At 51.9% G+C, this 21,591-nt stretch overlaps 9 protein-coding genes across 9 annotated transcripts; 4 read left to right on the top strand and 5 right to left on the bottom strand.

The window, feature by feature from the left end:
• Positions 1-130: 130 nt before the first annotated feature.
• On the top strand, positions 131-690 carry ACET3X_004356 (uncharacterized protein; the record flags this gene model as incomplete). Its single annotated transcript, XM_069450551.1, has 3 exons — positions 131-201; positions 248-298; positions 351-690. The coding sequence occupies 3 exons, from the start codon at positions 131-133 to the stop codon at positions 688-690; spliced, it is 462 nt and encodes a 153-aa protein (XP_069308334.1).
• Positions 691-1,414: 724 nt separating this feature from the next.
• ACET3X_004355 (uncharacterized protein) lies at positions 1,415-2,272 on the top strand (the record flags this gene model as incomplete). The annotated part of the gene is made up of 1 exon (XM_069450550.1): positions 1,415-2,272. One exon carries the CDS (start codon positions 1,415-1,417, stop codon positions 2,270-2,272), a length of 858 nt encoding a protein of 285 aa, XP_069308333.1.
• Positions 2,273-2,295: 23 nt separating this feature from the next.
• On the bottom strand, positions 2,296-4,151 carry ACET3X_004354 (uncharacterized protein). Its single transcript, XM_069450549.1, has 3 exons — positions 3,142-4,151; positions 2,974-3,088; positions 2,296-2,917 (listed from the first exon to the last, which is right to left on the bottom strand). Exons 1-3 carry the CDS (start codon positions 3,886-3,888, stop codon positions 2,433-2,435), a joined length of 1,347 nt encoding a protein of 448 aa, XP_069308332.1. The 5' UTR covers positions 3,889-4,151; the 3' UTR covers positions 2,296-2,432.
• Positions 4,152-4,564: 413 nt separating this feature from the next.
• ACET3X_004353 (uncharacterized protein) lies at positions 4,565-5,043 on the bottom strand (the record flags this gene model as incomplete). The annotated part of the gene is made up of 3 exons (XM_069450548.1): positions 4,565-4,694; positions 4,747-4,911; positions 4,964-5,043. 3 exons carry the CDS (start codon positions 5,041-5,043, stop codon positions 4,565-4,567), a joined length of 375 nt encoding a protein of 124 aa, XP_069308331.1.
• A 907-nt stretch (positions 5,044-5,950) lies between these two features.
• On the top strand, positions 5,951-6,896 carry ACET3X_004352 (uncharacterized protein). Its single transcript, XM_069450547.1, has 2 exons — positions 5,951-5,991; positions 6,045-6,896. The coding sequence occupies exons 1-2, from the start codon at positions 5,989-5,991 to the stop codon at positions 6,519-6,521; spliced, it is 480 nt and encodes a 159-aa protein (XP_069308330.1). The 5' UTR covers positions 5,951-5,988; the 3' UTR covers positions 6,522-6,896.
• Positions 6,897-9,519: 2,623 nt separating this feature from the next.
• ACET3X_004351 (uncharacterized protein) lies at positions 9,520-10,725 on the bottom strand (the record flags this gene model as incomplete). The annotated part of the gene is made up of 4 exons (XM_069450545.1): positions 9,520-9,539; positions 9,595-10,455; positions 10,500-10,660; positions 10,712-10,725. The coding sequence occupies 4 exons, from the start codon at positions 10,723-10,725 to the stop codon at positions 9,520-9,522; spliced, it is 1,056 nt and encodes a 351-aa protein (XP_069308329.1).
• A 4,145-nt stretch (positions 10,726-14,870) lies between these two features.
• Positions 14,871-16,208, bottom strand: ACET3X_004350 (uncharacterized protein; the record flags this gene model as incomplete). The annotated part of the gene is made up of 3 exons (XM_069450544.1): positions 14,871-15,289; positions 15,340-15,768; positions 15,821-16,208. The coding sequence occupies 3 exons, from the start codon at positions 16,206-16,208 to the stop codon at positions 14,871-14,873; spliced, it is 1,236 nt and encodes a 411-aa protein (XP_069308328.1).
• Positions 16,209-17,997: 1,789 nt separating this feature from the next.
• On the top strand, positions 17,998-19,562 carry ACET3X_004349 (uncharacterized protein; the record flags this gene model as incomplete). Its single annotated transcript, XM_069450543.1, has 2 exons — positions 17,998-18,704; positions 18,752-19,562. 2 exons carry the CDS (start codon positions 17,998-18,000, stop codon positions 19,560-19,562), a joined length of 1,518 nt encoding a protein of 505 aa, XP_069308327.1.
• A 215-nt stretch (positions 19,563-19,777) lies between these two features.
• On the bottom strand, positions 19,778-21,052 carry ACET3X_004348 (uncharacterized protein; the record flags this gene model as incomplete). The annotated part of the gene is made up of 3 exons (XM_069450542.1): positions 19,778-20,187; positions 20,293-20,744; positions 20,880-21,052. 3 exons carry the CDS (start codon positions 21,050-21,052, stop codon positions 19,778-19,780), a joined length of 1,035 nt encoding a protein of 344 aa, XP_069308326.1.
• Positions 21,053-21,591: the final 539 nt, after the last annotated feature.

Here is a 21,591-nt window from a genome sequence, read left to right as displayed (position 1 = left end):
GCGGAGGGTGCGTGTGGGAGAAATGTTGCGCAAGCCGAGGCAGATGTGTGTGTGATGCAGGGAACATAGCCGCCGTCTTCCCATCCCGAGACGCGTCTTCCCTCCACATCGACTGCCACAGATCCACGACATGGCACTGCAGGCATTGAAATCGCGTCGCCGAAGCGACTATCGCTTTCAACTCGAGTATAGGACGAGATGGTGCGCCTTCTGCCTCTGCCCCCCGTTCGGTGCTAACAACAGGAAGGAGCGATAATGACATGTACCATCACATGAACAACAGCGTCTACTACTATCTGTATCTCTCTCTCTCTCTCCTGTCGGACGCTGCAATCCCTGACGACAAATAGATTCGACTCTGTTGTCAACACGTACCTCATCCAACACTGTTCACTGCACCCCCCTACTTCACCACAGATCGGCCTCGTCGTACACTCGCATTGTGATTACCTCGCCCCAGTCGAGTTTCCCGCCGTCGTACATCTCGCATTGCGAGTCAACAAGCTTGGCAAGAGTTCCGTAACATACGAAATTGGCGTCTTCGAAAAGGGCCAGGACCAAGTCAAGGCTGTTGGCGAGTTTATCCATGTCTTTGTTGACCGTGAAAGCCGGCGACCTGGAAAAGACGGCATGAGCCACCAGTTGAAGACTGGTCTGGAAAATCTGTTGACAGACAAGTCGAAGCTGTGAGATACGAGTACGACTTGAACGTCACCGGTGGTGGCGCAATACGACGTCTACCAACTAGGTATGCTAGCTGCCTAGGAGATTGGGCCAAGTGACAGGAAAGGGCAGAAATGACTTTACATCTAATCAGTCATGTTCATCACGGGCTTCAAAGTCGTCTGCTGTCGAGAGTTGCATTCTCCCAGAGGCACTTGGAAGCCCATGGTTTCTTTGCTAATCGTGGCGTATCCATCGTGATAATCATTCTTGGAGCAGGCATACCAGAAGCTCTCTGGGAGAATTGTATAGCAATACTTTTGCACGAGCGAAAAGACGGACCAATCCTTTCACCGTGTAGCGCTCTTGTCGAGGGCAACGAGTGTGAAGGGATACGTTCGGCTGCCTCTATACACCATGTTTCTTGCCAGCATAGCGAACATCAAGACACGATCTCGCGACCTGTAATGAAGGACCAAATCAATGATAGCGAATGGAAACAGGCGGGGTAACGCTTAGTTACAGTCCGGCAATACATTTCCGATACAGTACATCTTTGACTATTTTCTTTACATTTGACCTTCCCAACGCCAGCATGACACTGTATACCAAGTTTCTTCACTCCCCTCACACCCAAGACCAGCTTACTCCCACTATTTTTCTACTACTTCGCATACCACGTTCCGACACGACATCTTAAACACTTGGCCACATCCGCTCATTTTCCTGTATCCGACCAAAACACAGCAATATGTCCACTCCCGCGATTCAAGGCCCAGGCATCCTCTTCGTCCGCTCCCGCATCTCCCCCTCTGCCCAGTATCTACTCAGCGAACCTACATTCCTAGCCTGGTACGACAATGAGCATATCACAGAAGTAGTTTCTACATCCAGCATTCACTCTGCAATGCGCTACGTCGATATTCACAACTTCTCCCCCCTTGGCGATGCACAGAATCCGAAGCCTTTCTTAGCCTGCTACCCCATGGAGGATCTGGCCTTCACGTTGGGTGACGAGTTTAAAAAGATTGGCTTCACGAGTAGTAAGCTTCCGGGCAGTGGGGTCATTTATGATTTGGCGGATATGGACGTCAGTTACCTGGGTTTTATGGGTGCGACGAAGAGAACAAGAGAAGTGGTGGGTGGTGAACAAAAGTTCATGATCACATTGGGCATTAGACCGGAGAAGCAGATGGCAGAAGAAGAAGTCACTGCCTTCTTCCAAAATGTATGCATGAACAACGTCACTTCTAGTCGGTTTATTTGGTACACGTTGGTACTGGAGTTAATCCGTTCACAGCAAGCACATGTCGTCGAACAGACACCACAGTACATACGTACGGTGCGCTTCAAACTTCTCTACGCAAGGACTAATGCGCAGTCTCGTGCTTTAAAGGGGTTACCAACGACGGATGAGCCGCATCCTGAGCCTGCCACTTGGCTCGCTATGCACGAGTTTGCAGGGGTACCAGACGAAGGCATAGTGAGCACGTTGGAAGGTCGTACAAAGCAGGCTGCTGAAGGGGGAAAATGGGGCGCGACGGAGATCGAGATACTTGTTTGGAGATTGGATCGTGCGCATGGAGACGAAAAATTCTTCGATGACTGAGGTCATGCTTGCTAAAAAAATCACTATATAATACACCTAATGGCCTGCTTCGAATTTGCTAAATAATGTATACATTGGTAGACGAGATTATGCACATGCTCCATTCTTCTCCATCTCTTCCACAACAACGCCAAATGATGCTCAACCTTCGTATCCATGTTCATGCCTTTTCCCCCTCCTGCCCATCCAATGCTTGTTCCTCCCAAGGATCACCCTTCCACGTCATCCAAGTACTGTGTCCCCTAACGTTCTCCGCCAGTTCTCCACACCTCCTCTGCTCCCAACTCTCCTTGCCCGCCACAACGGCCCAATGTTTCTGCGCCCTCTCCGCCCAGTGCTTCGCCCGGTCTTCAATTCCGAAACTGCTCCATGTGTATGCGAGAATCTCTTCATACTGTGGTAGATCGGCGAAGAGCTCTTCTTTTTCCAGTTGCTCGATGAGTTTGGGGAGGATGCGGAGGAGCTGCGCCGAGTCCTTTTCCTCGGTGGGGAGAACGGATTTCAAGGCTTTGATCTCGGAGAGGTGGTCGTTGGATGTCATCACTGTTTCGTCATCTCCAGTGCATAGGGGGCATGCGCATTGGAAGCCAAATTGAGCCATCAGGGTCTTGACGCGGCGCTTGCGAGAGCGTTTTTCGTAGCCATCTGCCAAAATAAGATCAGTAACTGCGTTTTCGGTTCCATATTTGACGATGACTTACAGCTTCGTGTGATCTCTTCACCGGGCTTGATGTCTCTGAGAGCAATGACTTCAAATGAGAGAGTGTAATCGTTGAAGCGCCACAAGGTGTTCGGTCGGCACGCATGATTGATGCGCTATATCGGAGTCAGAAAGAACACTGATGGGAAAGTTATCGGTCATGACTTACCGCAGCTTCAGGGACAACCGCCAACAGCTCCGGAACCTCATCAACCCACGGCCACTTCACACCAATGCCATTGGTCAGGACAATATCCTCGACAGTGCCATCCACATTGACATCCAACTTCTTGACCATCTCCCTAGTTTTTGCTGGCAACTGCTCGACTGCCTGCTTCAACACGTGCTGTGGCCTGTCCTCGGATCTCGCCAGCGGCTTAGCAACAAATAGCACCGGTGTCTGCACAATCACACTCTCGCCAGGGAAAATTCCAGCAATGTCTTTCTTCGCAAACAGCCCCTTTCCTTTCTCGCCTGCATATTTGACTTCCCACATACCCATATTTTCATCAACCACACCTTCCATGCCACCAATGCTCATACCGAACGTCTCCATCGTAACACTAGCTGCGACCTCCGGGGTTACTACGAAGCTGACTCCGCGACCGTTGTTGTAATCCGCGTTAGTGTACGCGCAGAATGTTTGATGGCCCTCCGCTCCGGTGGCATCATTTCCGTCACTTGGCATTACGACGTCAACACATGTAGGATTGTGTGTCCACGGAAATGTATCGGTAGTGACGCCATCCTGAGCGACCGGACATGTTGATGCAGGTTTGTTGATGAGACCGTCTTGGATTGCCGGACTGCGCGCTGCGTAGAATAGCTCCGCTCTGGCATTCGAAGCGCATAAAAGTGTGGAGAGGGCAACATAAGCGGGTAGATGCCGTCGCCGCGGCCATGTTGCTGTGACCATCTTCCAAGCTCTTTACTATGTTGTTTTTCTCCTTTTGAATGATGGATAGTGCTGAGTAAAAGGAAAGTGTCGAAGAAGCCAGACTTTGAAGATCTTCGACGGCGGAGGAATTACTCGCGCGAAATTGGAAGCCACGTTTCACGATGAAAGGATCCCCAAGATCCCTGTTGCTGAAACATGCTGGGTGCTTGGCAGATGCATTGCGCGTGCATCTAGATTATCTTGGGGATGCATCAAGGCCAGTGAGGTTTGGGGCTGTTACCGTTGTTTGATGAATCGACGAGCCGGAAGAATGATTGATGTGGGGGGCTGCCAGTAGCTTTGGGGCCGGCTGAATGGCGTCGCGTGAGACGTGAGAACGTCGACCGTGCGGTTTCCTTCACAACACGACTTTCTTGTTGCATGAGTCGACAGTGCGATGCCAGAAACAACGCTTGAAAACAATGATCGTTTACACTGCCTCACCTTAGGAAGCTCCAAGCTCGTGCCTTGAGACATGGCAGTATCCTTGAGGTCAAGCAAACCATATTTGGTATGAGAAGATGGCCAACAACAACACCTCCTTGATTGCACCTCTGTTCAACACATGCAGAGCGATGCGAATGGAAATAGGCAGCAGGATTCGAGGCAGAATGTATTCAATACATATTTTCAGTAGTATTGTACCTCGAATACTCTAAACAATCTTCATCCAGCTCGGCTCTTCCTGCTCAAACGACTTTAAGCCCGGAACAGGAATCTTGTCAAACAGACCAGCCTTCAAGAACATCTTTGGCGAGTCGTCACCCATCAAAGACGCAACGGGGCTATCTCTTTGTCAGCAATACGCCTCCAATGCCACATGCACTGGCAACTCACCATCCACAGTTGCCGCAAAATTGTCGGGTAATCGGGTTCCCACTCTTTGTATCGGTGTCCTTGTAGTTCTTGAGACTATTACCCGAGTGGTTGATCGTGACTTCAGACTTGTCGAAGAGGTAGAGGACAGACCCAACGCTTGATCCGGCACGCCGACAATTGGCACTTGGAGAGTTAATTTGAAAACATACGCGGAAACCAAGACAGTGATGCATACCAGTAGCAGATGGCGGATTTCTCTGGTAGAGCAGGAATGGAGACCTTGATGCTTCCGCAGTTGCAACGTCCCTCGGTCATTGTGAATGCGTAGGTAGCGGGTTTAGGGGTGTGAATAGCTTGCTTCAGGGTTCGGGCTTGATAATCGGGTAAAGAGCGAGGGGGTGGTATCTTACTTCAACGAGACGCTGCTGAGAGGGGCTTTAAATAAGGAGATTCCATGTAGCCTACACGGTCTCTAACGAGGGCTTGTCCCATTCGTATTCTATTCGTGGGTGCAGCTTGCACTGCAAAAATACTCTAGTGGCCGTTCGGATCAAATCACACGGTCCTTGACTGCAGGCTGCTCTGGGTTGATGACGCTTGTTGTACATTGTGGGGTTTGTGGAGATAGCGGGTTGGTATGGAAGAACCTCGGCAAACTAATGATACGAGTTGATTCGAGAAGTCACACTGTGAGACTGGCCATCGCTATGCAGCACCCTTGTCGTCGCTTGAACGAGGAACTGTCCTGGAAGACTTTGATCGCTTTGACGAAACCCGCGATGAGGCTGGCTTACAGCAGCGAATTGATCTGTTGAGGTATATGATACCCTGTAAGTCCGCTAGCATCATCATACAGGCAGTCCAGCCAAAGAAGCTTCTACTGCCATGATGAGCAGTTGTTTTTCTTGATGAGGGCTCTGATTTCGTCCGCGCGATGAGACTCGGCTACATGGTGCTGTCACTAGTAATGCGCAATGACTGGAAGAGGTTGTGGGATATGTGGCGGCTTCTTTGTACCTCGATGTTCCACTCTAGGACACACGCAAGGAATAGCAGCTGTCAACAGGGCGCAGAGAGCAGAGAATGTTGGAGAGACGAAGTGAGGTTGAACAGGCCGATACGCAATCCTCAAAGGCATCCGAGTTAGGTTAGCACGCCATTCAGTCCTAACGCGGCGTCATTCCGCGTTCACGCTCTCAAACACCGACTACGTTGGCACGATACTACACACGCCTTCTCAAACTTGGCAACAATCTCAAAATGGTATTCCGATAACTCCGCGCCGTACAATCAACGCCTAGACTAACTCGCCGCAGACGCGCGATTCAACAGCAACCTACCTGCACATGCACTCGTCGCACCACGCCGACCTCCTCGAGCAGTTCACCAATCTCACCTCTTCTCAACTCACGCCCGAAGACATTTACGTCCCCCCACACCTCCAGCCCGTGAACCCCGAAGACGAAGACGACGTTGTGCCAGACCAGCACGCGGCATTCGGCATACAGCGAGCGACACAGACGAAGAAGGAGCCAACATGGCGCGACCTGGGACTTGAAGAACTGCTGCGACGGGGACCCATGGGCGTTGGAGGCGGGCGTGGAGGCGGCAGTGCGGTTGCAGCTGGTGGTAGTGGGATTGTGGGGCAAGGGAGAGAGGAGCCCGTTAGACTGGCGCTGGCAAGGCAGCCGGGTGCGAGGATGGGTGCTAGGGCAGGCAACGGGAGCAGTGAGAGCTCTAGAAGCGGAGCGAGTGGCGGGAGCGGTGCTGCAGGGAATGGACTGCCGCGATGAGGGGAGGCAGCGTACTGGTGCCAGACGTTCATGTCAGCGCGCGACTTTGCATCTGCTTGGAAAGACACGACAACGGGCAGTGAGTCTGGCTAGAGTCTTCAGACTGATCCGCGATGGCTGCTCACATCTGGATGATTGCGCTGGCTTCACAGCCCAAAACGATCGCGATTCCACGCTACACTGATCGGCATCTATACACGCACACCCAACACTACAGGTGCTTTTGCCATGCTGTTCCGCGCACGAGACCGTAGTACGCGACAGGCGAAAAAACCGGGCTCGTTCGCGCACAGAGTCGAGATGCAACCAGTGTTACCATCACATATATTGTACAGGGTAATTCCAAGCCGACAAAGGTTAGATGCGAGCATGTCATTTCTCTGAATATTGCCAAGTTATCTTCACGTAGGTGGTCGCCACTCTGCAGTCTATCGACATCATAGACAAACATCATCATTAGACCCCTTTAGCCTATCCGGTATGCCCGAACGCCGTCCTCCACTCCCACTGCACTGATGTCCATTTGCCCAATGCGCAAGAACGTCAGCCTCCGTGCGCGGTAACAGTACGCTTGCCAGACGAACATGGCCTTGATCACACACTCAACATACGCCCACCAACGCCTCTGACTTACACCGCCGTTAGCCCCAGGCATCTCTTCCTGAACGAGCCTGTACACCAACGTCCGTACTGAGCCCTCCCAGTTGCTACACCGACCGTGTTCGTCACCCATGTTACTCTCGACATGTTTGATACGGTCGCAGAGGAGCTGATACATCCTCAAAGCATCCTCGTGCTTAGCAAGTGGCGCATCGAAGCGTGCGAGAGATTTGAGATCATTGAACCGCGGCTCGACCGTTACGAGGCTAACCGGATTGTGTCGCTTCATGTACGTAAGATCCTTGGCTACTCGGGGGCCTTCCTTCGGTCTCAACGATTGGTGATAGAAGCGTCGAGCAACGGTGACCATAAAGATGGGTAAGTCATGAACTAAAGCTCCCGAACTCCACTCAAAGGGCATCGTATCCGTAGTAGTGAGCAGCTCTCGAGTCTGCAAGTTGAGAATTCGATAAGTTTCCTGTGCGACAGGCGTTGAAACGTGGAGAGCTAGGGAGAGGCCCTGGATGCCGACATCAAGCCGACCATCGTCTGTATTCCATAGTTCAAAGAGAAATGGAATCTCAATGGGCGTACAGCACATAGGACAGGGGCATACTTTCCTCCGCTTGAACCATGCGCTCAAGCAAGAGAGGCAAAATATATGCCCACATGGTGTTCGGACAGCTTCGACAGTCTGCTCAACGAACGCCTTTCTATATGCGCCGGGTAGTAGGCTAAGGAAATCCAGGTGGGTCTCTATGCCTGAGCCGACGCTTCCATATTCTCGACGACAGACAAAGCATACAGGCTCATCTTTGGGCGCTTCCGTGGGTGTAGCGACGTTGAAAACACGTTCAACAACATCTTGGTAGATAACGGGGATTGAGTCCATCTTCAGCTGAATTGCGTGGATACACAATCGATGGTTGAGAGTCTCGGTTGTGCTAGAGTATTTAAACGGCTGGGTGGAAAGCCCCTTTATCCTGTAGACCCATAAACTACATAGCATGGGCGCCGACGAAGAAGTGCTACCGCAGCCTTTCACCTTTTACTCCCACCCTGTGAAGCCTGAGGTAGATCGGTTTTAGTACCGCTAGTGAATATAGTAGACATACTGTATATGCGGATGTTAAACGGCAGCCATAACCTGCCGCTCAGTCATCTGTCAGGTCTATACACTCAACGCCTACGGGTACATTATAAGCAGTTGTCCGCGGCAGAATAGACTGATCTTTTGTGTTCTGCAGGGGACCGGGAGATGACATTTCGAAGTGTCGAAGCCGAGCAGCGCGGATCTCAGTGGGAGAAGGTGCAGTGGTTGCTTGGACATAATCTTTGGTGCCAGGTCTGGAAGACGACATCGGCGATTTTGACGGAACAGCAGCGGGTGGTAGAGGACGTGACCAATTGGGTATGTCGACTGGTCCTCGTCCTACAAGACCTGCGTGAATACCCCTTATTGGCGCTTGCGAAACGTGCAATTCACCATTTTTGAATTCTCTACGAGGAGTTTGAGTTTGAGCAGCTCTAGGTGGTAGAGCGTTGCTGTTTGTTTGATCGAGCGACCAGGCAGGAACAGAGGTGCCTGATACATCCCTGCCTGCTTCCCTCATCGCGAAGATACCGTCATAATTTCCCCGACTGGAAGATGGGAAGCCAGAAGGATTTTTTGTTGAGGGAATCATAACGCCTTGGTCTTGCATGCTCAGGCGCAAAGCTAGCTGTAGCCCTTCGTCTTCTTCGTCTGGGATATCCAATGGCCGTGCGTTTGCTAGATAACCTCGACCTGTATCCGAGACATCCAAATCGCTTTTTTGTTCAGATGGCTCGGGTGAACCAAGATCAATGATATTAGACAATTGCACTTGACTAGGTGCAAGTTCTTTGGGGTGAGAGTTAGCTGGTTTGGAGGGTCTATCCTCATCATCAGAGTCGGACAGTTCGATGCAATCGAGAATTTTCCGGGCGGTCGGCGTCAGGGCTAAATTGCGAGACCTGACAATAGAGACAGGTTCTTTTGACTTCCTCAGGGATGCACTGCGTGGGAGTTTAGCAGCGGAAACATCTTCCCTTTTGTCCCCACGTTTCCGCTTAGCTGTACTCGATATGGCGGGCTCTTCCTTGATGTCATCTGTTGGTCGTTTACGCTTAGGCGTATGCTTTTGTGCTCCTCGAAATGGCGGATCCAGTACGTCTGCTGGAAGGATTTTGCGCAACCAGTACTGCGGAAATTCACATTCCACACGATGATCTGGGTCGAAAAACGTTGCCTTTTCTCCATTCCAATGACCCACCCGATCGCCTTCAAAATCAGCTCGACTTAGAGAAGTGACGCCGAAAGGGGAAAAGGTCAGTTTGCGTTCAAAAGTACGCATTGGCGGCTCGTCATCGGTCTTCTTCAGTCGTTGTTTCGTGAGTCTGATGTCGTGAATTAGTTCAAGAGGCAAAGACGGATCTCTTGTGACCAGGTTACGTGTCAATAGCACAGGCCCGACCCAGTTCATGTACAGACGTCCCCATATGTTGAAGCGCTCGCTGGTCAGTGTGAGCAGCTTCAGTTCCTGGATCGGACGAACGTGGTCAAGATTGAGCCGTGATTTGTTGAGCAGATCTTCGTCGCTTGTGACCTTTGGTCTGTAGTATTTCTGTAACGTTTTGAAATCCGGAAAGCGTGGTGGAATGTCAATGCTGTGTCCACGAGCACTCCGTTCAAAGAACATGGCCAGCTCTACAGCCCAAGACCCGCACTCGGTCTGATCTCGACACGCAACCAGGCGTCGGCCAAGTCCCTGCTTGACCGCCTGTAGAGCTAGAGACGGCCCACACTGGGGTAAGCCTTTGACGTCGTAATCACCGCCGACGAGCATTGCAAACAAGACAAGTCCATCTCGATCTAGATTGCATTTGTCCTTCAAGTCGCATGCTCGTACAACGTTGGCGTATTTCCCATTCTTCTTGGTGTTCTCTTTGGACCTATCCGTGATGCCCTTTTCTTTGGCGATGCGATGGTCCCGTAACCAGAGGGTGCAGCCAAACATGATGCAGTCGGAGTCTTGCGACCAGACGGCGTCAACGAGGCCTAGAATCTGCAGACGAGCGCATTCTGCCTCTGCCTCTCCCGGTGCTTCATGGTATGGGATCCCAAAGTATTGAAGCATCTCTTTGAGCAGACGCTGCGCTTCGAAGTCGACCCGCCCGCCTCCTCTATTGCCTCGCTTCCAGGGTCGACTGGGGCCGTCGAAGACGAATATGAGTTGAATGTTTAGGGTGAGAAGGCGGCAGATGCGGTAGAACATGGCTTTCTCGATACCTTGGAAGGCGTACTCATTGGAGGCTAGCTGTGTGAGCAAAGCAAGAATGGAGGCGTGCACTACTCACTCTCCCGTATGACATGAACTTGCTGCACCGTGAGGTTGTTGAAGCGCCAATCGGCCTCGTCGACAGCAATGCGGAGTGGCCTGCCATGACGCCGGTGGTGTTCTTCGGCAAGCTGTGCAACCGGTACGCTCTCCTCGTGCTTCCTGATTGTGTCCCATAAGCTATGTTGGATGTCAGTAGAGACTCAGGTCTTGTGCCTTCTGGACGCGTACGCGGTAAGACCCATGGCGTGGGTGTGGGGAAGACGAAGCTCGAACAGCCGACCGTTGCACGCGTCTTAGCGCGATTGGCGTGACCGCGGGAAGGGGGGGTTGGGCAACCGCTAGAAATGGAGCATGAACAACTGTATCGTGTGGCAGTTCGCAATTAGCGTATCTTGCTGGAACAGTCACGGCAGCAGATCATGTGTGACATCTGCACTTGACCGTCGCACAGTAATCCCCTTATCGCTCCTCCCCAAATTCCGGCCAACGCGAAAACACGTGATTCGCGGCTTCGCATTCGCAGTCTGAGCGCCTTAGCTGTCTTGGTACTCACCTCATCTACTTGTCGACAGCACCCCGCCAGTCTCTTCACTTCATGTCGTCACACCGCATGTCATGGCACAGAAATAGTACATTGTGGCTGGCTATAGTTCACAGTCCACCTCAAACGCCCCTTCCAAATCATGCCACAGATCGCTCTCTAAAAAGACACTCATGTCGCTAACCCTGTCCTGTGCACTTTTCCGTCGCTGCTTCAACGCCTCTCCCAAGATATTCGCTGCCGACAGAGCCATGTCAGATTTTCTGCCCAAAAACCACAACGCCTTAATACAAGCATCAGCTCGCTGGAAAGCATCCTCCCGATCTAGGTCAGACGGCAACAGAGTGTCTGACTCTAGTAGCAAAACACCCGCCTTGGCGAATGCGCGAATCAACACCACAGTCCATGGTTCCGTCAGCAGTGCGCCTTCGTTCACTGCAAAATGAAACTCGTGCGACTGTGGGAATGATGCGCCTTCTCGCGGGCACGCACAGCTCGCTAGGTCGGACAATACCCGACAGTTGTTCTCACGGAACTTCGCAATGAAGGCGGTCAAGTTCCGTTGCTGTGTCGCTTCTTCAAGCCCAAGCTCTGACTCGTCTACCACTTCCATCAAGTCTGCAAGCAGAAGCGTCGCCAGGTGCCAGTGGCCGGTAACACAAACGTACCACGACTGCACGCGGGGTGGAAGGCGATCGTGGTTCTGGATGCAGTCACGGATAAAAGGTGCGTACAGCGCATCCCAGTGGTTGCACACTTCCATGGCCGAACTGACAGCCTCTTCCACCTTGGCGCCTCGCGCGTTTCTTGTGAGGAGTGTCTGGATCCGGCAAACCCTCCTGAACAGTAACACCTTGACAGGAGCTGCATCGCACAGCGCGGTTGCCGCTTCGTCGAATGAGCATGGCCACCTCATGGGCACATGCTCCGGGTTCTGCTGTTGTTGTTGAGCGAACAAATACTCATCCCAAAGTCCGTCACTCTCGTCCGTCGACGAAGGTGTTACTGCCTGTTGGACCGAGTGCTCGATTTGCATGCTTTCGCTAAGCACTACATCGCTATCTTCATCCGACACCACCAACGGTCGTTTGTGCATTGCTGCTGAAAGAGTGTCGAACATGACGCCCAACCAGAACAGGAGGTCCACTGTTGCGCGATCCGCGTCTTCAAGCCGAACGACTGGCGAGCGTCGTTGCCGTGCAGAGCTGCTGCGTCGCGCTTCTTTGGACATGGCCATGCGTGATCTAAGAGAGTGGATGAGTCGGAGACCTGATTCGAGATGTACAGGTGGTCCGTCAGCCTCAATTGCAAGGTTCAACTTCGACATCAGGTCTGCACACTCGTCCATATCCTCATCGCTTGCAAGTATGGGTGTACCTTCCCTTGATACTTGCGCACAGGCGTCAGTCTCCATCGTTTCGGCCCTCGATACAGAGCTCTGCGCATCGTGCGTTCCGTCGACTGTTTCAACCGGTCGTTGTGTCAAAGCGAAAATGATTTGCGCGAGTACCACCCGGAATGACTCCACCTCGCCCGCCTTTTGTAGTGCGTTGCGGGCCTCATGCCATGCTGATATTTGCAAGGTGCGATCAAAGTCCAAGCCAGCCGGGGTACATTCGTCCTCTTCGCCATCGAAAACGCTGCTACCAGCGTTGACCGAAGTGCTATGGAACGGATACTTTGTTCTGCTTCTGGCGCTGGACTGTGCCCACTGTGAAGCGAAAGAGAAGACTGCCAAGTCCAAGGCCCTGGATGCTGCGCGGTCTTCCATCTGAGTAAGCTTGCGTCCTCTGATGGTAGATGCTAGTCTGTCGAGGCGAACCACCCGATGATAGATTCTATTCCAATCAGGTCTAGCGTTTGTGGCTAGCAGAGTATCCGATTTTGCACTGTAGGGACAGGTTCTCTCTGTTACCCAGCATGCAAGTGCGTTTTCGAAACTATCATGATAGATCCTCAGCAGGTTTTCAGTCAGATACGTGTTGTTGCTCGATGAAAGGATATCGCTGGCATATGATATTACTGGGTAAGAGTGCGCACCATTTGAGATTGATGCCGAGGAGCTGGAGCGACGCCTCTTTTGACCGGTACATGCAACCGTCCCTTCTGATATAGTAGAAGGTGGTTTGCTTATGCTCATGCTGCTGGTGTCTGGATAATCTGAAGGGCTGTCGCGTTCGGGCTTGTCATCGCTGCTCTCTGAGGTTGTTTTTAGGGACGAGCCTCTACCGGAGTCGCAATCGAGAAGAGTCCAGTTTGCCTCGGCAAACCCGCCAGCGAGTTCTGATTCATCTGTTGTTTCTTCTTTTTCAAACATCGGCGGCGGCTCATGGAAAAGGGGGATTGTGGGATCGGCGGTAAACATAGAAGAACCGCACGGAAAATCTCCAAAAGTCACGCCTAGTTCAACGGGTGGGGTATGGCCCGGGAAATCATCGTTGCTTGAATGTCGGTTCTGTTTTGACTTGGTTGCTGTGGTGGAATGACAAGCTACATTTGGCTTCTGTGCTCGGCTGGTGGAATTGCTTCGTGTGCGGCGCCTCTTTGCTGGCGGCGCAGCTGTTTGTGGTGGTTGCGAAGCTTGCGATACACGCTGCGAACGCAGCCACTCGAACGTGCAGCTCTTCTTTGTCTTTTCACAGTTACCGCACGAAGCTAGTGGCCCGTAGACGTCTGACGGGTTAGCTGACGTCTGCACTACTATCGAAGAGGGTGTGGCTCACCACTATAATGAAACACCGTAGGGGTTGCTCCAGATTTACTCGTTTCTAAAAGGGTGTCCTCCAGGATCGCCGCGTCGCACGCTCTCTTCCCTTTACGACATTGATCGCAGCACCTGTTCTGTTTCCGACTTGTCTTGGAAGGTTTGGTGGCCGCCACCGCCGCCGAAGATGGCGACGTCCAGGCGTAGTCGAGGAACGACTTGGGTTGCACGTCCACGAAGTTCATGGCTGCTACTCGGATTGTACGGCAAAAAGAGGGAAAGACACGAGAGGTGTGCTTGATGCAAAGAGACAAGTGCGTTGCTGATATGCACACCCCGCGTTGCCGGCTAGGGGGCCCACATCCCAACACAGAAATGCGGGGAAGGCTAACGCGTGGCAGGGCATGATGATGCTCAACCCAAGCTTCTATCCCGCTCATAGTTGACGATTGAGGATACTCCACGGCTGGTTCCGTCGATCGTATGCTTCACAGATATATGTTCCTTGTTTACAACCACCCACTTTTCACCAGAAGCAGCCCTCAATATTCCATCGCAACGTTATCTTGATAGCCCACGGGATGGTTTGTACCGGACTCTCGGTCTGACTTAGGCGCGACTTCTCTCCGCTTGCAGCCTATCATGTTATAATTGGCCCTTTGACTCGCGATCGGACTGTTCCGAAACCTTCTCCAGTGCAACTTGTGTGAAACGAGCATCGGATCGGCCCACGAAACTATGGATGGTTTCAACGTCCTCACCGCCACGAAAAGCGATTCAGTTATCAGCTCAAATTGCAGCTTTGGCGCACGTTTGTTAGTCGTGGGCGTTCGTGGCTTATCTGTAACCAACGGACAACCTTGTGGTCTGTAGATGACAAGTGGCGCTAGCAGCATGTGGGGGTACGATGTGCACTATGCTCACGATCCAATTTAGGCTTCCCTAGACCCAACGTTATGGTTTTGATGCTCGATCAAGAGTATATCAAGTGCGAAAGGATAGCGATTGCCTACGACTATGCAGCTTGACGCAAGCTTGGAAATCAGAGCACTGACGATCCTGTCCATCTGACCGAATCCGACACAGCAAAACGGGCCGATTGAATAAGCAAAGGCTGCGAAGCCACCCAACATGACATCTGATCAAGCTCCCAAGGCTTTGTAGATCTGCGTCTCAATGTCGAACCACAACCCAAGCACCTTGGGATCGGCAAACGGCAGGATCTGACAGCATACGATTCCGCCGACTCCCTTTTCTCTATCACACCACCACCAGCAGTTTGGCAGACCGGCCCAGAACCCAGTACTCTTGGACCGGCCAGTCGGACCCCCGTTAGACAACATGAATGTCAGACCCCATCCCTGGGGTGGGTTTCCTTCGACAGGATATATGTCGGAAATAGGGTTTGTGAGATTGGGCTTGGCTGCTGGAATCCCCTGGCGACCGAAGTCGGGGAATTGGGGGATCTGATTGGTGAACATGAGGTCTACTGTCTCTTTCTTGAGCAGCTGGACGCCGGTTTTGGGCGATGTTCCGTCGTTGAGCAAGGTTGCGATGATCTCTGTTCGTCGTTAGTCCGCTGGCATGTAAAGGGGCATGTTTGCAACCTACGGGCATAGTCTGACGGTATTGCGAAAGCACCTGCGCCTCCACTGTTCAATATGCCGCTTATCTCATCCGCCTTGGCTCCCAAGACTCTGAGCATGAGGTGGTCGCGTTCAACCAGACTGCCATCAGGGTTTCGCTGGTGCATGTGCGCTAGCCGCTTCTTCATGTCTTCAGTTGGGAACATGGTGATGTTCTTGAGTCCCAACGGCTCGAAGATATTCTTGATGCAGTAATCGTTCAGAGACATGCCAGTCTTACGCTCCAGAGCCAGACCAGCGAAATCAATGTTTACGCCGTATTGCCATCCCTCTCCCGGCTGAAAGGTCAGTGGTTGGAGGATGTCTTTGACACTGCCCGAGAATTCGTTGTGAAAGCTGTCTGGCGACGAAAAGTCACGCAGTTGTTCGTTGAAGAACGTGTATCCGAAACCAGCTGTTAATCGTAGTCAGTAAGAGGATCTTCTAGCCTGTGGAAGTCGCTATACCAGTATGTGACAAGAGCATCCTTAGCGTAATCTTTCCTTTCTTCTCCGCCAGACTACCATCCTTCTGCAGCACTTTGGTTTCCTTCAACTCCGGGACCAAAGTCTCCGTCTCGTCTCCGTCATCCAGATGCAGCTTTCCTTGCTCAACAAGCTGCATGCAAGCAAGCCCAGCGATCATCTTTGTGCAAGATGCGATCCAGAACACGCTGTCAAGTGTCATATTCTCGCTGCTTGCAGCTCCTCTCTTGCCAGCGGCGTGCGCAAAGAGTTCTTTGCCATCTTTTCCCACAACCACGACACTGGTTCCTGGGATGGAAGTTTGGGGATCCGCGCAGGCCGCATCGACGGACTTTTTGAGATTCTGGACAACTTCAGTAGACAGAGGCATGATTGACTATCAAGACGGTATGAACTCGAACTAGGGCTTTTATGCATTCAATGTCACGGCAGAGAGGGCTCAACACGGTACCTCTAGTACATCTATATATATACTGACTGGGACATGATGTGCGGCACCGGTAGTGCAGTGGACCAAGGGGTGTGCGGGGATAACTGGAATTCGGCGTCATGTCGGACACTGCCCCTCATGGTATTGTCGCCTTGTTTTCAGAGTATATTCCAAAAAGAACGTTGTCGCAGCCTTTTATCGAAAACTCAAGCCAGTTTGTAGCCTTGAGGGATCTCTGGGGGATTCCAAGCACGAGGCGAAGATGACGATACACTTCGTACGGGCTGCGTAGGCGTTGAGTAGTTCATACAATCTTGAGAATGCGACGGCTACCTGGGGACTAGCGTGATTGGTGCTCAACCGAGGTGACGCCCACAAAATATCGCTCCCATGGAGTTAGGGATGCTCAGTCTATCCTACCTGCTCTTAACATCAAACACCACGAAGGATTGCGGGATTTTTCTCCATTCGTTGAAGCTATGTTGACTACACAAAGATGGCAAAGCTTGGGGATGGATGTTGACGTGGCAGCCCTGCAGGACGGCACCCCTAGCAATAGCAGACGAGTTTGCGCACTGCAGGGACTCGCAACTCGCTGGTACGAAGCCGGACAACAGACTTACGGCAGTGAGGATCGCGTCCGACCTGGAAATGCCAGTAGAGAAGCGAAGTGCTTAATCGCGCGACACGAAGAAACGGAACTGCAGACGCCGCACTCATGGCTTGCGAAAGTCTCATCGCGCTGTTTGCTGACCATACGACGACCAAACACCATCGGCACCACGATTGGTAGCCCATGAGGCTCTTCCAAACCGTACGGCGTGCACCAGGTAGTCTAGTCTCACATGGTCCAGTTTCGAGGAAATTTTGCGGCAGACAACACCGACACGCCCTTCCTCAATCCACCGCCAGGGCGATGGGATCAATGAAAAGCTCCAAAGCAGACCAGCAAAAATTGCCCCGCCGAGATCCCCGAAGGAAGCTCGTAACAGTCCCATACCGCGCTGTGCAATGCAGACGAGACTGTTAGATGAACCCAATCTTTGAGCTGGGTCATCGCAAGAAGGTAAGTATGCCCTCACTTAACCCGGCGGGAGGGCCTCTATTTAAGGACTTCGAGGAGGGGGCTGTGCAGGGCGCACGTGATGTGTGCGCTAGGGGTGAAGGCCGCGGTCTGGCTTGTGCGCAAATTGCTGCAAGGTGGTCGGTTCTCCACTGTTTCCAGGTTTTGAGGCAAAGTGAGACGAGCGCGGGAACAAGCTGACTCGGCCGCTGCCACACAGCGCAACCGTCAAGTAGAGACTACTCTTAAGCGTACCTGCGCATAAAATCTCTCTGGAAGAGTGCTTCTGTTATTATCTAAGATCAGATTTACTATGATTATAACGCTGTAGGATAGAAAGTTGTCTTCGCTGAGAAGTGTCCGGTTTTACCTGCGACCCAGTCACTCTTACAGGTTATCAGCGGCTGATCCGTCTCTTCCGAAGGATGGATCTATCGTGAAGATTCTCATCCAAAGTTTTTCCCCTGCTCCTTCTTGGCCGGACGTCATCGGCTGCTGATGAGTGATACCTTCAGAACGCGTTTTTCACGCGTCGGTGATGCGTCGGCGCATGCGATAGGTATGATGGAATACTCGGTGGATCAGATGGCAGAAGTGATCGGGTATAAGTTGTGCGGTCCAGCTTGAACAGGATGAGCAAATACTCGCCCAAGATTCTTACACAAGATGCTTTGTGGTGGTGCATTGCGGTTTCCGCTTCTCGTGCTTGCAGCGTGCGTTTCGCCCGGCAGAGCAGCAACGCTCTTCACGGGCGGAACAGTGATAGGCTGGGATCACACTGCCAACTACCTCGATGTTATCCGAAATGGTTCCGTGCTGGTTGAAAACGACACGATAACAGCGGTTTTCTCTGGATCGTACAATGGGACTCTACCAGCGGAATTGGACGTCGTCGATGCGGCCAACGACATCATCTCGACGGGCTTCATCGATACCCATCGCCACAGCTGGCAGACGGCCTTTAAGACTCTGGGCTCGAATGTCACACTTATGCGATACTTCGAACGCTACGGCACCGACTCGCCCGCCGGCGCACATCTCACGCCCCAAGATGTGTACATTGGCCAGCTCGTCGGCTTGTACGAGGCCCTGAATGGCGGTGTCACTACCATTTTGGACTTTCCCCATTGCACATGGTCGGCGGCGCACGCTATGGCGGCGTTGAATGCGACGTTGGAAAGTGGTGTGAGAACTGAATTTGCATACTACTTTCAGGACTACGCGAACTTCACAGTCGACGAGCAGATTGAGCTCTTCCGGGATCTTGTCAACGATGCGCGTTTCGAAAACTCGCCTACAAAGCTGGGAATCTCCTACGATGGCTTCTCCAGTTCTGACAGGAACCAAACGCGCACGATCCTTGACTTGGCCATGTTAGTATGCGACCATATAAAACAAGCACAATACTGATTCGTGACAGTGACAACAATGTATCGGTGGTAACCACTCACGCAAATGGCGGCGTCTATGGCGCTCCAAACTTCCCCGAGGTCTTGGACGGATTCAACTTCCTCAACCTTTCGATCCCCGTCGTCTTCGCACACGCCAGCTATCACAGTGCAACAGATGCGCAACTGCTGCGTCAGTACAACCACTACGTCTCCACGACGCCAGAATCGGAGATGCATTACGGTCACCTACACCCCAATAGCCACCTCACCCTAGATCAGGAGGCTTTGGGTATCGACACGCATTTTACCTTTTCTTCAGATATCCTGACGCAGGCACGATTGTGGCTTCAGAGCGTCAGGAAGATCTTCTTCCGTGAAGTTATTGATCGACGCCACCTTCCCGCCGAGAATCCCATGTCCGTCAACCAGGCCTACCTTCTAGCGACTCGCAATGGAGCACTCGCACTGCGACGATCGGACATTGGTATTTTGGCGCCAGGAGCGAAAGCAGATCTTCTGGTATGGAACGGCCGCGCTCCTAGTGTACTTGGCTGGGCCGACCCAGTCGCTGCGATCATGCTACATGCGAACGTGGGAGATATCAAGCATGTCATGATCAATGGAAAGTTCAAGAAGCGAGACGGACAGCTTACTGTACCTGGGTACACGACGCTACAGGACCGCTTTTTGGAGAGTGCGAAGAGAATACAGGATATCTGGAGGCAAATGCCGCTACCAACCACAGAAGGTGAGGCAGCAAATGGAGTGTTTTACGAGAAGCCAATGATGGCCGATGTCGAGAGAGGCGATGGAACTGGGTACGGGCCTCTGTATGTCTGATGGGAGTTCTGAGTGTGTGCTACTGATGGATAAACACTGGTAATTTTAGTAGATAATACGGCTGCTTTTATGTTGCGAGAAAGCTCCATCCGGAGCTATACAACAGCAGGAAAAGTAGCAAACATAGACTTGAAGAAGCACTCTTCTGTTCCATTACCACTCAGGATTCTACCTCTAATCTTTCCGATTCCCACACCAAGTCACTTCTCAACACCTCATACTTCCCCTTTGTCTTCCTCCAGCGCAATTTTATCCTTTACCTCCCTGTCCGCACTACCACCATGGCCCTCTCTCTTAACATGCTTCTTTTCCCTAGCATCTGCACCCAGCCAAAGCAAGTCGGGCCTGGAGTAGTGACCCACAGCATCTGCGAACAGTCTTGTGCTAATCAACTCATCCATATCCAACTCGGCAAACACGAAGCCCTCTACGTCCATACCGAGAGGTTCTGTCATCCTGCGTCCATCGGGCCCATACACAGCCGAGTCGCCACCGCCAATATGGCCAAAGAGCGGATTGCCTTCGACACGGTGCGCAGCAATACCAGCAGCCGACATGGTAGGGTGGCAACATAAGACGAAAGTCGAAGCTTCTATGGCGTGAACACGAGAAAGAGCACTAGCGCCTTGAAAGAGAGGATTGGTTAGTTCTTCTACACAAGCCAGGAGAGATCGAATGGGGAAAAGAGAATAGCGGCTTGTAGTGTTGTCTACAAGGCTGTCATGCATACCTTCAGAACTCATACTCCAGGCCACCTTCTTGTCGACCCCCTTCTCCGCTGGATGCATAGGCGGCCACGCCGCAACATGAATCTCCTCATGCTGGCTATTCGTGTGATACTTGAGAAGCGGCTGCATATGTTCCCAACAATTCAGTCCACCGACTCGTCCAACGCCCTCGACTTGCACCACATTGTTGAGACTGGTACCGTCGCCGTCCCCATACACGGTGCGCTCCATATGCGTGGGTTTGATTTTGCGTCGCTTCATGACGATGGTGCCCGAGGCGTCGATGATGCACTGCCCTATGTATAGACTGTTGTGGTCGTTTTCGCTGAAACCGAGGACTACGGCGATGCGAGCTGTGCGGGCTGCAGCGCAAATTCTAGCCATCTCGGGAGAGTCGTAGGATAGAGAGTTCTTGATGTACTTGGTCCCAAGTTCCACATCCATGGATCGTTGCCTGTTTTGTTGTCCCCACGTTAGTGAGCTACAAACATGTTGACATTTGTTTGAGTTGTTGCTGCTATCCATCGTGATCGTAGTCATAGACATCATGGTAATACCCAAAACCTAAGAAGGAAGTAAAAACACACACCATATCCAGGCCGGATACCCAGGTATCCAGACCTCAGGAAAGACAACTAATTTCACATCTGCCCTTGCCGCCTCGCTGATCAATTTGCACGTCTTGTCTACCGTAGCAGCGAGATCGAACCACACGGGTTCATGTTGGGTTACTGCAACCTTGACAATCGATGACTTCGACATCTTTTCTGTTTAGTCGAGGTTAAAAGGTGCTTAGTCGGCAAGAAGAGAGGAAAAGACTTCCAGTTATCCACAAGGAATATTACAGCGCATCTGGTCACACGGCAGTTGAACATGCATAAATAGCCAAATGGAAAACACTAACACGATGCATGCTGACGCGGGGTACCAGAAGGGCGGACCACAGTGATAGTGCGAGTAAGAACGAGAGAAGACCGGCGCATGTGGATCGCGTTTCGAAACAAGTCGAATAAGGTACGATGGGGGAGTTTCCGGAAAATAAGCATGTTGTAAGGACGGGTATAATTCCGAGATGGACGACAAGTTTGAACATTGGGGTTGCAAAGCGCGGGGTACGCTTGAAGTTACTCGATTGCAGCATTGTGACTGATAGGCTTGTTAGCATCTGTCATACTTGAGATGTGGACCGCGGAGTTTTGCCTCCCCAAGTTGTTGTCTGCTCTGTTAGAGCCATGGCTTTAGGTTGTTTGCTTGCTAGGTATTGTTATCTTGTACTGTCTCTTTTGGGACTTGCCGACTCG

The sequence above is a fragment of the Alternaria dauci genome, chromosome 3, assembly GCF_042100115.1.
Source record: "Alternaria dauci strain A2016 chromosome 3, whole genome shotgun sequence".
In the NCBI taxonomy this organism is placed as follows: domain Eukaryota; kingdom Fungi; phylum Ascomycota; class Dothideomycetes; order Pleosporales; family Pleosporaceae; genus Alternaria; species Alternaria dauci.
Note: the sequence above shows the minus strand (reverse complement) of the source record. Positions and strands in the feature narration are given on the sequence as shown.